The 15219-nt window shown below is 36.6% G+C and overlaps 1 protein-coding gene across 7 annotated transcripts in view; it reads right to left on the bottom strand.

Annotated features, from left to right (window-relative positions):
- Positions 1–15219, bottom strand: part of PRCP (prolylcarboxypeptidase) — a 73329-nt gene that overhangs the window by 21292 nt on the left and 36818 nt on the right. For all 7 annotated transcript variants that reach the window (XM_069540927.1, XM_069540926.1, XM_060018194.1 and 4 more), the window contains exons 3-7: positions 12452–12592; positions 9237–9338; positions 5972–6153; positions 5579–5736; positions 4725–4897 (exon numbers count right to left, since the gene is read on the bottom strand). In XM_069540927.1, coding sequence (XP_069397028.1) covers positions 4725–4897; positions 5579–5736; positions 5972–6153; positions 9237–9338; positions 12452–12592 — 756 coding nt within the window. The remainder of the gene's footprint in view (positions 1–4724; positions 4898–5578; positions 5737–5971; positions 6154–9236; positions 9339–12451; positions 12593–15219) is intronic.

Genomic DNA, 15219 nt, shown 5'->3' with positions numbered 1-15219 from the left:
AATAATAATTATATGCATATAACTAGCATCAACTTAGTGCTTACTATACACCAGGTCCTATTAAATCCTCATAATGACCCTAAGAAGCACTATAATTATTATTATCCCCATTTTGCAGTTGAGGAAATTAAAGCACAGAGAGGTTAAGAAACTTCTCCAAAGTCAAACAGCTAGGAAGTAGCAGAACGGGGATTCAAATGCAGACCCACTCTGAAGTTTCCATTTGTAACCACTACACTACACACACTCAACCTAGAAGTTATAATATAAGAGAAAAATAACAACACGTACAGTACCTAAACATACCTGTAGCCTCATGCTTAATTTTTTAAACAAATATTTTTTTATTCTTAGATTATATTTTTCTAAGTTTATTTGTTTTAGGTAGAAACTTAGATAGAAGGGATTCTGTGGCAATATAAAATTATAAAACTTCTTATTATGCAATAGTGAAAAGGAAACTGTAAAAGAGTAGAGCAAAATGAGGTTCAGGAAATGGACAGACTTAATTCACTTTCTACTTCCTAGAACAAATGTGAACATTCAGGAAAAATGTAAAAAGAGCATAAGAGGTCCATTTTAATAATTCTGTGTTAAAGAGTGTAGAAATTATGGAGATAGTAGAACATTGTAATCTTAGTACCAAACTAATCAACTCTGTACCCAAATATTTAGGTTCTGCTTTTTGACCCATGTACACCAGAGAAAGTGAAGATAATGAATTGTTTAAAAGCTTTAAGTGTCCCTGTACCTATGAGGATAAGTATTTGAATAAGAGAGAAAAAGAAGGCAAAGAAAATGTTTTTAAAGGAGAAGGAAAGAAGATAGGTTTAAAAAAAAAAAACAACCCATCTCTTCTCAGAGAGTATGGTCCATCCACATTAGAGAAAGGATTAAGCAGATACATTCAGCTTTTCTAACAGATTTTCTTTCTCTAAGGCTTCAATACGCCTCTCACCCTCACTCAGATAATCACATTAGTTTTGTCATTAAAAGCTCCCTTTTCATAGAATGCACCTAAACCGCTTAAACCACCCAGAGAGGTCGCATACATTATCAAACACCAAGACAAACGGAAGAGATTTTCCATCTTATATCTTATTATTTCACTGTATCTATCTGCATGCTCAGGAGGCTAAGCCAAAAGATTTGGTGAGTTATCAGCTGAAAAATGATTCCAAAATAGACAAACTCTACAGTATCCTTTAAAACTGGTCATTAAGCTGAGAACTGAGAACTAGCAGTTTTTATGCTGACAGAGCAGTCAAATGACACAGAGGTTTTCTATTTCCCTTTTCTCTTCTTCCTTGTGTTCTATCAGCCAAGTCCATGATTATTTCTGCATGAATGTTGCAGCTTCTGTTAACAGTAAACAAAAGCAAATGGAGTCTGAGTGTGCATGGCTCAAAGATAAATTAGAAAGAATGATATTTGAGTTGACATGGAAAATGGCATTCAGTTGCTGCATGTGGATACTTCAGAACTGTACAAGGTCCAGGCAGAATTGGAAATCATCTGCTTTTTTCATAACCCAACTATTACATATTATCTCACCATCCTAAGCCTGAGTTACAGGCTCAGAAAAGGACGACTGTTTGTCAGCCCTTTAAAAAGGAGGAAGTGTATCAGAGGGAGGAGGAGTCCTGGTTAAATGGAACTATCCAAGTGAAAGAGCAGTCCCCAACTGGGTAGTGTTCCAGGGATTAGGGGGTTGGGAGAACAGAGAGGGGGTCAAGAAAGGAGAAACAGAATGAACAGTGAAAGAAATTGATCTGAAGCTAAGAGTTGGGAAGAGAGGCATGTAGTGGAAAAATTCTGAAATCAGATAGGATAAAATTAGAGATAGTTGTAGGCAATGGAAGTTTCTCAAGCAAAAGTCAAAGAGAGATTACTTTCGGTGGGGTGCAGGCAGGAAACAGAATTATAAATATATCATAAGCAATAAAGAATTCCTTAGTATGTCAAAAGAAAGGATAAAGTTGGTAAAAAAAATATTAACTGGAGGAAATGACAAAAACAAGTCCTGGATAAAAGAAGAGAAAGGTGGGCTTCCCTGGTAGCGCAGTGGGTGAGAGTCCGCCTGCCGATGCAGGGGACACGGGTTCGTGCCCCAGTTTGGGAAGATCCCACATGCCGCGGAGTGGCTGGGCCCATGAGCCATGGCCGCTGAGCCTGCGCGTCCGCAGCCTGTGCTCCGCAACGGAAGAGGCCACAACAGCGAGAGGCCCGCGTACCACAAAAAAAAAAAAAAAAAAAAGAAGTGAAAGGTGATTGTGAGGCAAAGACACAAAGTTATCTTGCCTTAAAAATAAACTTTTGGGCTTCCCTGGTGGCGCAGTGGTTGAAAGTCCGCCTGTGGATGCAGGGGACACGGGTTTGTGCCCCAGTCTGGGAAAATCCCACATGCCGCGGAGCGGCTGGGCCCGTGAGCCATGGCCGCTGAGCCTGCGCATCCGCAGCCTGTGCTCCACAACGGGGTGACACCACAGCGTTGAGAGGCCCGCGTACCGCAAAAAAATAAAAATAAAAAAAAATAAAATAAACTTTTAAAATACATATGTACACAAAAGATAAAAGAAAGACTGTGCTAAATCAAAAACAGATGACAAAATATTTGAGATATACTCCACTAATTTTGAGTGATTATTTAGGAGAGAGAGAGGATAGAATATATATTTACGTTTAAGACTCAACAGCAAAATATCTCAAAAGGAACATTAAAGAAGCGGAGATAAAACCAGTTAGACTGTTCACTGTTCCAAATCATAAACAAATGAATATTAAAAAGCTGTATTCCTCTGGCATTTTTTCTAAGTCAGGGCGGTAAACTACAGGCCCCAGGCCAAAGCCAGCCCACTGCCTGTTTTATAAATAAAGTATTGTTGGAACATAGTCTTCCTCATTCATTTAAATATCGTCTATGGTTACTTTCTGCTAGAACTACAGAGTTGAGTAGCTGTGACAGAAACTACATGGCCCACAAAGCCTAAAATACTTACTATATAGTTCTTTACACATAAAGTTTGCCAACCCCTATTCTAAGTAATGAGGGAATTGCCCATATGTTTTTATCATCTGACAACTCAGTTGTTCTCCAAGTGGGCATAAAGATGCAAATGTAATTCTCACTTTGTACACAGAGTTCAAAGTTAAATCTGATAGTTGTCACACTGTGGCCAGCAATCTACCCAAATCTTCAGTCAAATCTTCTAGTTCAGTGCAATGTGGGAGAAGATCATAGCCTCTGAACAATGGTAGACTTGAGTTCAAATCCCACTTCCACTACCTCTTAGTTGAGCTTAAATATCCTCTACCACTACCTCTTAGTTGAGCTTAAATATCCTCTCCATAAAACTGGAATTATAACTCTTTTTTCCCACAGTATTTTTGTGGGGATTAAATGAGATAGTATATATGAAAGTGCTTTGTAAATAGTAAAATAATACAGAAAGATAAGACATTATTAGCACATAGACATTTATGGAGACTCATCGGTTCAGATTTAGTTTTTTCTCATTATTTTGATCTAGGTTTTCTTACCATGAGAGAGATCTGTTCTTTAAAATAACTTTGTATTGTCAAAATTCAATTTAATTCAATATGCATTTACCTCTGGCTTGCTATGTGCAATATACTCACTGGTCATTCTACTTTTTAGATGAAGAAAAATATCTCTAATAGCAAATGATCTTGTTCCATTTAGGCTACAAAGTTTTAAACAAGGTGTGCATTTAATAATTCAAAGGGACAGTTAAATTAAAAGTGCTTTTGAAACCTGGTTCTTGTATTACCAATTCTACCTACATTCACAGCATTCATTCTAGCTGTAGAGTCTGCTGTATTCTCTAAATTTAATAACCATCAAGTTGGCCAGCTTTTGTTTTTAAAACTAAGAGGAATGCTCTTTACAAAGGAATGCTTAAAAAGAACACATACAATAAAGAATTCTGGCATGAAAAGAACCTTAAAATTTATTGTGTCAAGTGTCTTTAAATTTTCCAGAGTGTTTTCACATCCAATATTTTATTTGATCCTCAGCACATCCCTATTGAGAACATAGGTATTGTTATCCCATTGTGCAGAGGAAGACACGGAGGCCCAAGAAGAGAACAGACTTGCCCAAGATCACGCAGCTGGTAAATGGTAGTTCTGAACAAGGAACCAGAGTCAGTGCTCTTTCCACTCTACCTTGCTGTGTGGGGATCATGCCTTTATGATATATGTAGCACTTAGAATGTGTTAGCAGTTGACTGAATCATAGCACTTTGATAGCAGCTGCGATTTATTAAGCACAGACCATGTATTATATAGCTCTATGTGTCTCACATATATAAACTGTGTATATGAAGTGCAGAGCACAGAATTTGGTACACAGTAATTATTCCATTAACAGCAACTATTGGTCTTATTTCTAAGAGTTGGTTCTTAGTTCTAAGAGTTGTAATTCATACAACTCTGTAATCTCTGCATTTTATCTCCATTATTCAAATGAGAAAACTGAGGTCCACAAGAGCTAGGTAACATGTCCAAGTTTGAGGAACCAGAAAGTGACAAAAGCCAGGATTTGCCTAGGTTTGAGGTTTGACTAACTTCAGAGCCCCTTTGTCACTAGGACTTCCTCTGATGTTGAAAGTCAGAGAATGCACCAAAAAAAAAAAAAAAAGAAAAGGAGAGAGAGAGAGAAGTATGTGATTAAAAGTGATGAAAGGACATTTTCCTATTACCTTGATAGGCCAAGCAGGCAAAGGCTGTAAAAAGTTGGACTCATAAGGGTAGTCCACCATTGCCAGATTCACCCAGGTTTCAGAGATCCAGTCTTTCAAATGCTGAACATCCTGAGATTCTGTTAATGGAGTGCATAAGTGAAGGGCTTCAGAAAGCCAGTGCAAGCCAGTACCTGAGAATAGAATCAAATTGTTGGAATCTAATAAGCACTGCTCAACAGAAGGGCTTTACAGATCATTCATTCTTCACTTGGTATTTTAGAAAACTCAGTCTTCTATACAGTTTCTCCAAGAATGCTTTTTCAACATTGAACAAAATATTTTTAGAACTGGTTAATCTCGTGATAGATAAGTTGCCTATCTTCATGAAGCTTACCAGAATTAGTATTCTGAATCATTCCCTTTTGTAAATAAATAAATGGAACATATAGAGCAATGAGAATGCATAAACTACAACTAAATAATACAAATGGATTTATCTGACAGTGCCGAGCAAAAGACAGCAGAGACAAAAAATACATACTATGCAATTCTGATTACTAAAAAATTCAAGAGCAAGCAAAATTAATCTATGGTTCTAGAATGCAGGATAGTGTAGCCTGATAAATGCAGAGGTAGTATCTGAAAAGGGCTTGAGGGGATTTCTTGATCTGCATACTCATTACACTATATATTCACCTTGCAAAAATTCACCAAGCTGTGTATTTTGATTTGTGTACTTTTCTATATGTTATATTTAAATACATATGTTATAATTAAATATATAAAAAGTTTACTTAGAAAGTGGGAAGTGTTAAATTTTATACTTAAAAGGTAAAAAATCCCAAGATTCCATTCTCTTAATTAAAGCTTACCCTTTTCTGTGAGTCGACTAATGGCATCCCAGGACCTGCGGATACTCTCTGAACAATTTGGGCCACTTTTCCTAAAATCTGTAGTTACAATCTTCATAAATACACCACAAGGTACCATATTCTCAAACTGCCAGATGGGGGCAGAGGATGCAAGAGCTCTAAATGGTAAGAAGTCCAAGGAAGGAGAAAAGAAAAAAATGTAACTCATCGAATTCAAGTTTTAAAATTGAAACTTATATTGAACAAAAATGGTGAGAAAATAACAGCTGTTAATGAAATAGAAATGAAAAATCTCAGTACAACAGAATAGAACATGTTTTACCCAAAACAAATCCCTATGGTTGCCTTGACAATTATTAAGAAAGTGCTCACATCCAACGTAAGTGCATTTACCCAACCACCAAATGAGGATACTTCATCCTGAACCAGGCTGCAAGCATGCCACCGTAAGAGCCCCCTAGGGCAATGACAGGTTGATTTCTAGCTCCTGGGATTGTTCTTTTCAAGTATTTGATTAACGTTGCAAAATCAGCCAGAGCTTGCTCTGTTGTCAGAAAATTCAAGTGTCTGGAATCCTAAAGAAAAATAACAAAGAACATGGGTATAAATGTGCACATAATAGCAGCTTAGGCATAGCATAGATCCAGAAAAAAGCCAGATAAGCTTTTCTCCAAATAGAATTTCTAGGCAACTGAGTTAAAACGCCCAGTCAAAGCAACAGCAATGCTGATTTAAACTCATGAAAAAGTGACTTTAAGTTTGTGGGAAGAAGATAAGGTATTTTGCATTCAATGTAATTTCTATTAAATGCTATTTACCAAAGACCTTGTTGAGGTAGTAGAAACAGCAGAGACAAACTGTAAGTAACAGTTAACAACAAATGTGATAGAATACAATACTAATCTTAACAGACAACTACTCTATTCTAATTTTATTTCAAATCTTGAAACATTTACAATGGCTACCATATAGGCAAAGGTAAACTAAACCCTGTGGAAAACTGAAGTAAGAATCATCAGTAAAAATAAAACTCATCCTTCCTCATCAGAAAGATGATTATTACGTCTGATATACCAACAACTGGAACAAATCAGCCTGCCTGATGTACAAGTATAAAATTGGAGTTAAAAAAAAAAAGAAAAACAGCAACCTATGGAACAACTATTTTCAGACATTGGGAAACAAGCAACACAAGACTTTGAGTCCTGAGAGAAGGATACTCCGCAAGTAAGTTCCATGATCATCTAGTTCTCTACCTAGGGAGAATTTCCTCATTGCAGTATAGGGAGGTGGAACTGAGAGTCCTGCTTAGCTGAGAAGGCTAATGAAGTGTCTCCTTTGAAAAGGTGAAAACTAATTCTTCTCCTTTTGAACTTGGGCTGGACTTAGTGACTTGGCTCTAACACGAATAGAATGTGGCAGAAGTGATATGTGACTTCCAATGTCAGGTCATAAAAAGCACTGCAGTTTCTACCTTGCTCTCTTGGATTGTCAACTTTGAGGGAAGGTAGCTGCCATGTCAAAAGGTCACTCAAGCAGGCCTTTGGAAAAACCCAAGAGGGAATACCCTGAAGCCTCTTACTAATACCCAGAATCAGTTTGTCACTCATGTGGATCTTCCATATGAGCAGAGAGGGTCCTCCAGCCTCACTCAAGTCTTCAGATGACTGAAGCACTAACTGACATCTTAAGCTCATGAGATCCCCTGAAACAGAACCACCTAGCTGAGCCACTCCTAATTCCTTACCCACAGGAACTGTAAGATAATAAATGTTTTAAGCCACTAAGGTTTAAGGTAAACTGTTATGTAGCAATAGATGACTAACACACCTACATACCCATATCAGACTATCCTATTTGACCTTCATACTTTAGTCTCACCACTCTGACTACTCCCATCACCTGGTATATTTTGGAAACAGAGTTCCATCTTTCCTCTTTCCTACTCCTTTAACCTTCCCTCTTATCCAAGATGTACGCTTTCTGGCTTCTTACCTTCTCTCTCATTGTCTGTCACTATTCTTTACTTACAGTTTTCATGGCACTATGTATAGCTGAGTGCAGTTTTTTCCCAATTCTCACAGTATATCTGTAATACTCCCCTACGCTACTGACAAATTCTGTGAGTACCTGAAGGGAAGGAAGCATATCAAAGACAGCCCTTACCGCCATTTTGCTAGCAACATATGAACCACAGGGACCTAGGAGAGGAGGTTATGTTTCTACCTGCAACAAGCTGACTACCTCCCAATGGTTTCAGGACCTGTCAACTCCCCTAATCAGATAATTATGCAAAATAATAAGCTAAAGGATAGAGTTTCCCATGTAGCCTAACAAATATCAGCAAATTGCTCTGCTTTTCATTTATAAAACAAGGACTATTTATTATTTATTTATTTATAACATGAGATAATAAAACCTCTGAAAATAAAAATAAAAAGTCCTTGAAAAACAGGAAGCCTAGAAAATGATTAACCCCAATCATTCCTAACTCATATTTCTCCAAAAGCATGGTATGTGTATAACGGTGGTATGCATGATGATCTTAGGTAGTGAGCAAACATTTTTAATGTAATACTTGTTTTATTTCAATGTAATTTAGAGAAAAATAGTACATAAAGCCTTACTAAGATAACACTAAGTTTGAAAAGTGAGTTGTGGGACTTTCCTGGCAGTCCAGTGGTGAAGACTTCACCTTCCAATGCAGGGGGTGCAGGTTTGATCCCTGGTGGGGAGCTAAGATCCCACGTGCCTCGGGGCCACAAAACCAAAACATAAAACAGAAGCAATATTGTAACAAGTTCAATAAAGATTTTAAAAATGGTCCACATCAAAAAAAAAAAAAAAAAAAAAAAAAAAAAGGGGCTTCCCTGGTGGCGCAGTAGTTGAGAGTCTGCCTGCCGATGCAGGGGACACGGGTTCGTGCCCCGGTCCGGGAAGATTCCACGTGCCGCAGACCAGCTGGGCCCATGAGCCATGGCAGCTGAGCCTGCGCATCCGGGAGCCTGTGCTCCGCAACGGGAGAGGCCACAGGAGTGAGGGGCCCGCGTACCGCAAAAAAAAAAAAAAAAAAAAAAGTGAGTTATTTAAAGAAAAATAGTCAATGAATAATAATACAGATGGCAAATTCATATAGCCAGAATCACAAGGGTAGTACATGAGTGACTCAGTTGAGGAAAAGGTGTCCTGGCTTATTAAGTGTAGATTTGTAGCTTTGGCTGAGGCCAAAGCTCCTTGTGAGAACAGAAAGGCCAGAAGGGAATCCAAGTGGCCAGTTGGCCTCACTGAATCACAGTGATGATTTGTCCTTATTGTATTGAAAAACACCTTACTAAGCAAACATTTGCGCACTCATTACATTTTTTTCCAGTGGTAGACCCAATAATTTAAGTGTATAATTTATAAAGCAGATTATTTACTGACATTTTTTAAACACTGAAAAGTTCCCTCCAATCTCTGCAGCCATAGATTAAGATTTGCCTGGTGAAGGCTAGCCTCATCACACTGAGTTAAAGGCTGATCATTATACATAAAAAGTAAAGATTAAATACAAATTACTGAAATTTCAGGCAGTTCAACTTAAAGCTATCATTTCTTTCTTACAGTGGGACATGTAATTAGAAAATGTTCTAAACTTAAAAGTAGAAAATACACTTACCTTGAAGGAGTTGGCACCAAAGGGTAGGGACTCTCCATAATATCGATGTTCAGCAAACACCAACATAGCTTTCAGTTCCTCAGCCACATCCCACATGAACCCCTAGGAGGAATTTACAAATTCACAGGATAAAATCAGGTCGTGAAAAAAAGTCTGAATCTCTTTGCAACTCATGAAATGGACCAAAAAGAGTTCTCTGAGAAGCTGCACAATTCATATTTGTTCCACAGGTAAACAATATAATTGCTGTTTCACTGTTGCACATCAATCTCACACTGTATTAGAGTGAAACAATTAAAAATAAGCCCAAGTTGCTCAACTATCAGTCATTCCAACTCTCCTTATTCTGACACTCTAGCCTCAGAATCAACATTATGTCTAAAATAGCCTTCAAATTGCACTGTGTGCCAAAAAATCTAGGAAAGACCTGTGGATAACTAAGTTATCTGTCTACTCACAGATAACTTTTATTTATAACATGAAAGAGAACAATACAAATAAACATATTGGACTCCCTTGGGTTTTAGGTTAATCTTATTTACATGAAGATAAATAGTAGCTAACCATAGCTAATATTAATTGAGTGCTTACAACTTGTCAGATACTCTTCTAAACACTTTATATGTATTCACTTAATTATCACAACAATCTAAGAGATAGGCATTTTGATTATACCCATTTTACAGACAAGGACACTGAAGCACAAGAGTTTAAATAACCTGTGACAGTCACACAGCTAGAAAGTGGCAGAGCTAAGATTCAAGCACAGGCCATCTGGCTCCAGAACACAACCACATCAAGTGCAGTAAGACCTCCTTATTTCCACACATAATGCTGGTCATTAATCAACCATTGCATTTTTTCACTTACCTCAAATTGTGCCTTCAGAATCCTTCTTAACAAAGCATTCTAGGTGCCCAACTTCAATCGACTAGATTTAGCGCACTCGATCTAGACAAATCGACTAGATTTGTCATTCCCTGTGTACATTATTGCTTTTTAATGAGCTGTTGCTCCCTAACAAAGACTAAGAACCTCTAAGGTTTTTTTGTTTGTCTTGACCAATAAATGAACAATTAAAAGGGCTGTATGCATGTGAGGACAGAGAATTTAACCTGATATCTGTGATGGTTTCAATAACCCCCATTTTCTCTCTTAACACCTTGCTCATTCCCTGCCATGAATCTACAGATTCTGTAACACCAGCTCAAGATGCCCTCCTCTGCCTGTCCCCACTATGGCTTACTGATCACACCCTCCGCTCAACACCACTGTGCTAGGTATAGATCTCTATTACTCTGCTGCAATATTTGCTTACATGTGTGTCTGACCCTACCAGACTATGAACTTCTTAAGGGTAAGGATCATCCATCAAAATAGCCAGAGGAGTTGACCTCAGGGTTTGAGAGGAAGCAACTGTATTGATTATTTACCTGCACCTATTTCAGGGTGTTTTATTTTTCAAAAGAGGTCCATGTAACATATTAATATTAAATAACATTATGTGTCAGCATTGTTCTAAGTTCCTAATTCTTATTTGCCCTCATAACAACTCAATTAACTAGACATTATTATAACCGTTTAATATATAAAAACTAAGGCACAGAATAAGAAACTTACTCAAAGTCATAAAGCATAGTGGTAAAACCAGAATTCAAATCTTATCACTGGCTGACATCTTCACTCTTGACCACTATGCTATACTACCTCTCAATAAATAAATGTCCAGAATATGTAAATATGCAACCCAAACATTTTAGTATGTAAAGGAAGGTGTGTCTAGGGCTGGGAAAGGGTCAAGATCTGTCCTTCTAGGATCTGCCTCTATCAGGTACCTGGAACTCTTCCTACCCTGAGTAGCTCTTCCTTTCTACCACTTCAGAGGTCAGAGATTCCCAGCAAGTCTTATTAAATTATGCTGCAGTGCCTGTCAGAGCAGTGGGGTCTGTGGAGGCAGGAACAGTTGCCTACCTATGATAAAGAACAGGAGCTGGGAAAATAACTGGATAGGAGAAGCTGCCCCGTGGCCTTGGCATAAAAGAGAAATCACATTAGAAAGAGAAAGGGAGACAAGGCAGCCTCAGTTGTTTCACAGAATAACAGAGCAGGAATCTGATGGAAAGTAAGTCCTGATTTCATCTGTCACTCATCTAAGAGAGACAGATATCTAGGATCTCAGCTCTTAGGGAATTATTTTATTTTCAACTAACATATTTAGACTATTAGCATTCCTAAGGAAATAATCAGAAATGTGGAATGTGATAACACAGTATAATTGGGTTCATATCTTTGCTTTCAGTGCAGTTCAGTTCAACATTTACTAAGACCTCCTGAATACCAGGCACCATGCCAGACATTGGCAGTGGAGAAAATACGATTCAGTCCTCACTTTAAGGTAGTTCACAGACTAGCTTTTTGGTAGAAAGTTGCCATTTTCTAGTCTTAGCTCTGGAACATTAAAAAGGAAAATTTCTTCCTTCCATGTGTCCTCCTAAATTAAGTTTTGTTAACAGATTCAAGCATTACTATAAAAGATGACAGAATATATAGTCAGGGAAGCAAGATAACAGCTACACTTTTTTACCCTCACAAATATAAGAAAAATGGTAGAACAGGGAAGCTAAAATACAGCTACAGTTTTACCTTTGTCCATTCCTATTTGACAATCAAACTTGTATTATTTTTTCTTATTTGCACTGGCTTTGTTTAGATTTTATTAATTCATTCATTTAACAAATATTTATTGAGTACCTACTATATGCCTAGCACAGTCCTGGATCTGAGCATACAACACTGAACAAACAAAAATTCCTGCCCTTGTGTTCACATTCTAGAGACCATAATAATAATAATAAACTATATGCCATAACATTCCCACTCCCATTTCCCTCATATCCTTGTTCAATCGTTAAATAAGCTGGGATATTTTTTTTAAATCTTTTAAAATTCAATTGTCCAAAAACAGTATTTCATTCTTTTCATGTGTAATTCTTTAAGGCTGAACAGGCTTGTTGGATATCTGTATTTATTCTTTTGTGAACTGCCTATTCATGTACTTTTTCTGTTTTTCTATTATTCGTGAGTTTATCTTTTTGTTATTTTTTAAAAAACTTCACAATACAGAAATACTCAGTCATATATACTGCAAAAGATTTTTTCCAGTTGATGATAATAAAAAGGAAATTGAGCCCAGAGTTTCACAAATCTGCACATACCGTATTATTGCAAAACCAGATAATGTCCCCTTCATTACCAGTGTAGAAAAGTATAGATCCACCATCTTCCTTCCAATGTTTATCAGCTATTAGGTACCGTTGTTTGAAAGTTTTATCAGTATGAAATCCAAAATGATCAACCTATGACAAAAAAGAAACAGACAAGACATATTTCAAAGGAAAGTAATTAAATATCAAACAAGTATTTATATTTATTCTTCCATTAAAATCAATCTATGCTACAAAAATCACAAAAAAATTTAAACTTCACTTGGTTTCATTAGTAGTAGTAATATTGATATTGTTATTTTGAAATTATTTTCTTTATATTTTAAGATAAAGCAATGTTATTGGTGGTCAAGATTTTCAGTGTAACACAAAAGATACAATTATAAAATCAAGTAGCTACTTAAAAACAATAATGTTAAAATTGAATGAAACAGTAGAACCTATTAATTGGAACCTATTCATTTTTAAAATACAGACATTCCTTACTACCTGAATTTTCATTATTGAAACTTTTAATATCAAAATTCAAGGACTAAACAGACCACTGAAAAGGTCTATAAACATTGTCACCCCAATAACAATTAACATTCCAAGGGCCAGGATTTTGGTATCTAATACTATTCCCCACTAAAACGAATAGGGCTTGTTAGTGAAATGGCTGCCTGACATTTGGGACAAGAAAGCTACGAGATAAACCAATGCATCTTCCTGTGCAAGGAAGCACTCAAAAATTAATGGAGTTATATCTAACAAATATAGGAGACAACTATAAAGGACTATCATTGGCTAAAGTTTTAATAAATTGAACATAAAACAAATTGAACATAAGAATAATGATTGTAGTTGATTGAAACGTTCAATTCATGAAAATCCATTACTCCATAAGGATATCAAAAAAGAAAAAGCAAGAAAAATATTCGTTCGCCACCACTTAAGTTATTAAACCAACTCCTCACTTAGAAGTTGTAAATAAAAAAGTAAAGAACTCAACATTTAACCTGCCTTTCCAATAGAATTATATTTCAGGGTACCAAATAGTCCCAGTTGATGAAAAAGAGCTCTGTTTTACCAAATGTCAGCTAATGCAGAAGGAATGACAGAATTAGAAAAATGATATTTGGCAAACCCTAGTGAAGTTACTGATTCAGGCAAGAATTACCAAATAGTGTTAAAAGCATTAGGAGAATGGATGACAGGAAAATGAACATTCATATTATTTCCAAAGTAATACCATAGAGAATACTGTCACAAGATCAGGCTGTCATCACCTTAACCTAGTAATCAAAGTTAGCATCACTAATAGTGGTGTGAGCAGGAATTATGTATCTCCTCACATGGTACAACACAAAGCACATTTCACCTATGATGAATTCTTGCCAAAAATGTTCGACTTCTAGCTTAGTCCAGTCTTTAGATCTAATTTCCAGTTTCTGGGAAATACAAAGGGTAGAAAAACAAACTGAAGATACTCTGAAGAGGCAATCAGACAAATCCAAAGGTAAGACATTTTACAAGAAAAAGGCAAGGCAATATCCTGATAAAAGGACTGTTTTAGATTAAATAAATTTTAAGGAACATAATAATCAAATGCAATGCATGATTCCAGATGGTATCTTGGTTTGAACAAACAAGATATAAATGACAATTTAGGGACAACTGGGTTAATTTAAATATGGACTAGGTATTAGGTGAGACTAAGGACTTGTTAATTTTGTTAAGAGTGATCATATTGTTTTGGCTACATAAAAAAATGTTTTTCTTTTTCTACAGCTGTACATTGAAGGATTTAGAGAGAAAACGTCATGCAGTTTATAATTTACTTGAAAATACTTCAGCATAAAAAAGTAAAATGAATTTAAAGGAAAAAATATAATCTACACTGAGAGAAAAAAACACACTGGATACTGAGACTTTGTGAGATACAATATAAAACATGTCAGAATGACACAATTTTAAGCTTACATTGCACTTTAAATATATTTTTTGAGCTTTTTCACCCTTCTCTTAATAAACTCACCATTTAAAAAATACAATTATTAAACCCTATAATATGGTAAAGTTCATATACAACTATCTGAATTTAAAGAGTTACCCAACAGTACAGAGCCCACTGAGCCTTTAGGGTCATAGTGTTTGAATTCTTCAGTGCTTTGGAGGGACAGGAGTGAGAATGCAGGGTGCTCTGGGGCACACATAGGCTGATCCAGTACTGCTCCAGCCTTCCTGGGGCAGGAGCTGGTTCTGACCTAATCCAGATCTTGTAAGATTTCCCTTGGCTGTTCTAAAACAGATGGAACTTCCTGCATCCACTCCATCTACACACACACACACACACACACACACACACACACACACACACACACACACACACACACACACACACACACATGCATACTTCACATTTATACCAGAGGTCCCAAAATGCAAGTTTCTCAAAACTGCACCTAATGCACACATCCCAATGTCCACAATCATCACCATATATAGTCCTAAAATACAAGCTATTCTAATATAAAGACTATCTACCTTTCAGTAAAATAAGCAGTCTGTATGGAACAGGTATATAATAATGATGTCCATGTGCTAAAAAACCCCTCCCATGACATATGTTAACTCTCTCAGTCACTTATTCAACAAGCATCTATTGAATGGGCCAAGTACTTGTTCTAGGCCAAGTAGTAAACTAAGCAACAGGATAAAGCATTAGCTGAGCCACAGCTCCTTGATTTAACTTAAACTAATTCAATTATACCCACTAA

This window comes from Delphinus delphis, chromosome 8 (genome assembly GCF_949987515.2).
Source record: "Delphinus delphis chromosome 8, mDelDel1.2, whole genome shotgun sequence".
NCBI lineage: Eukaryota > Metazoa > Chordata > Mammalia > Artiodactyla > Delphinidae > Delphinus > Delphinus delphis.
The sequence above is the reverse complement of the archived record's forward strand: the minus strand, read 5'-3'. Positions and strand labels throughout refer to the sequence as shown.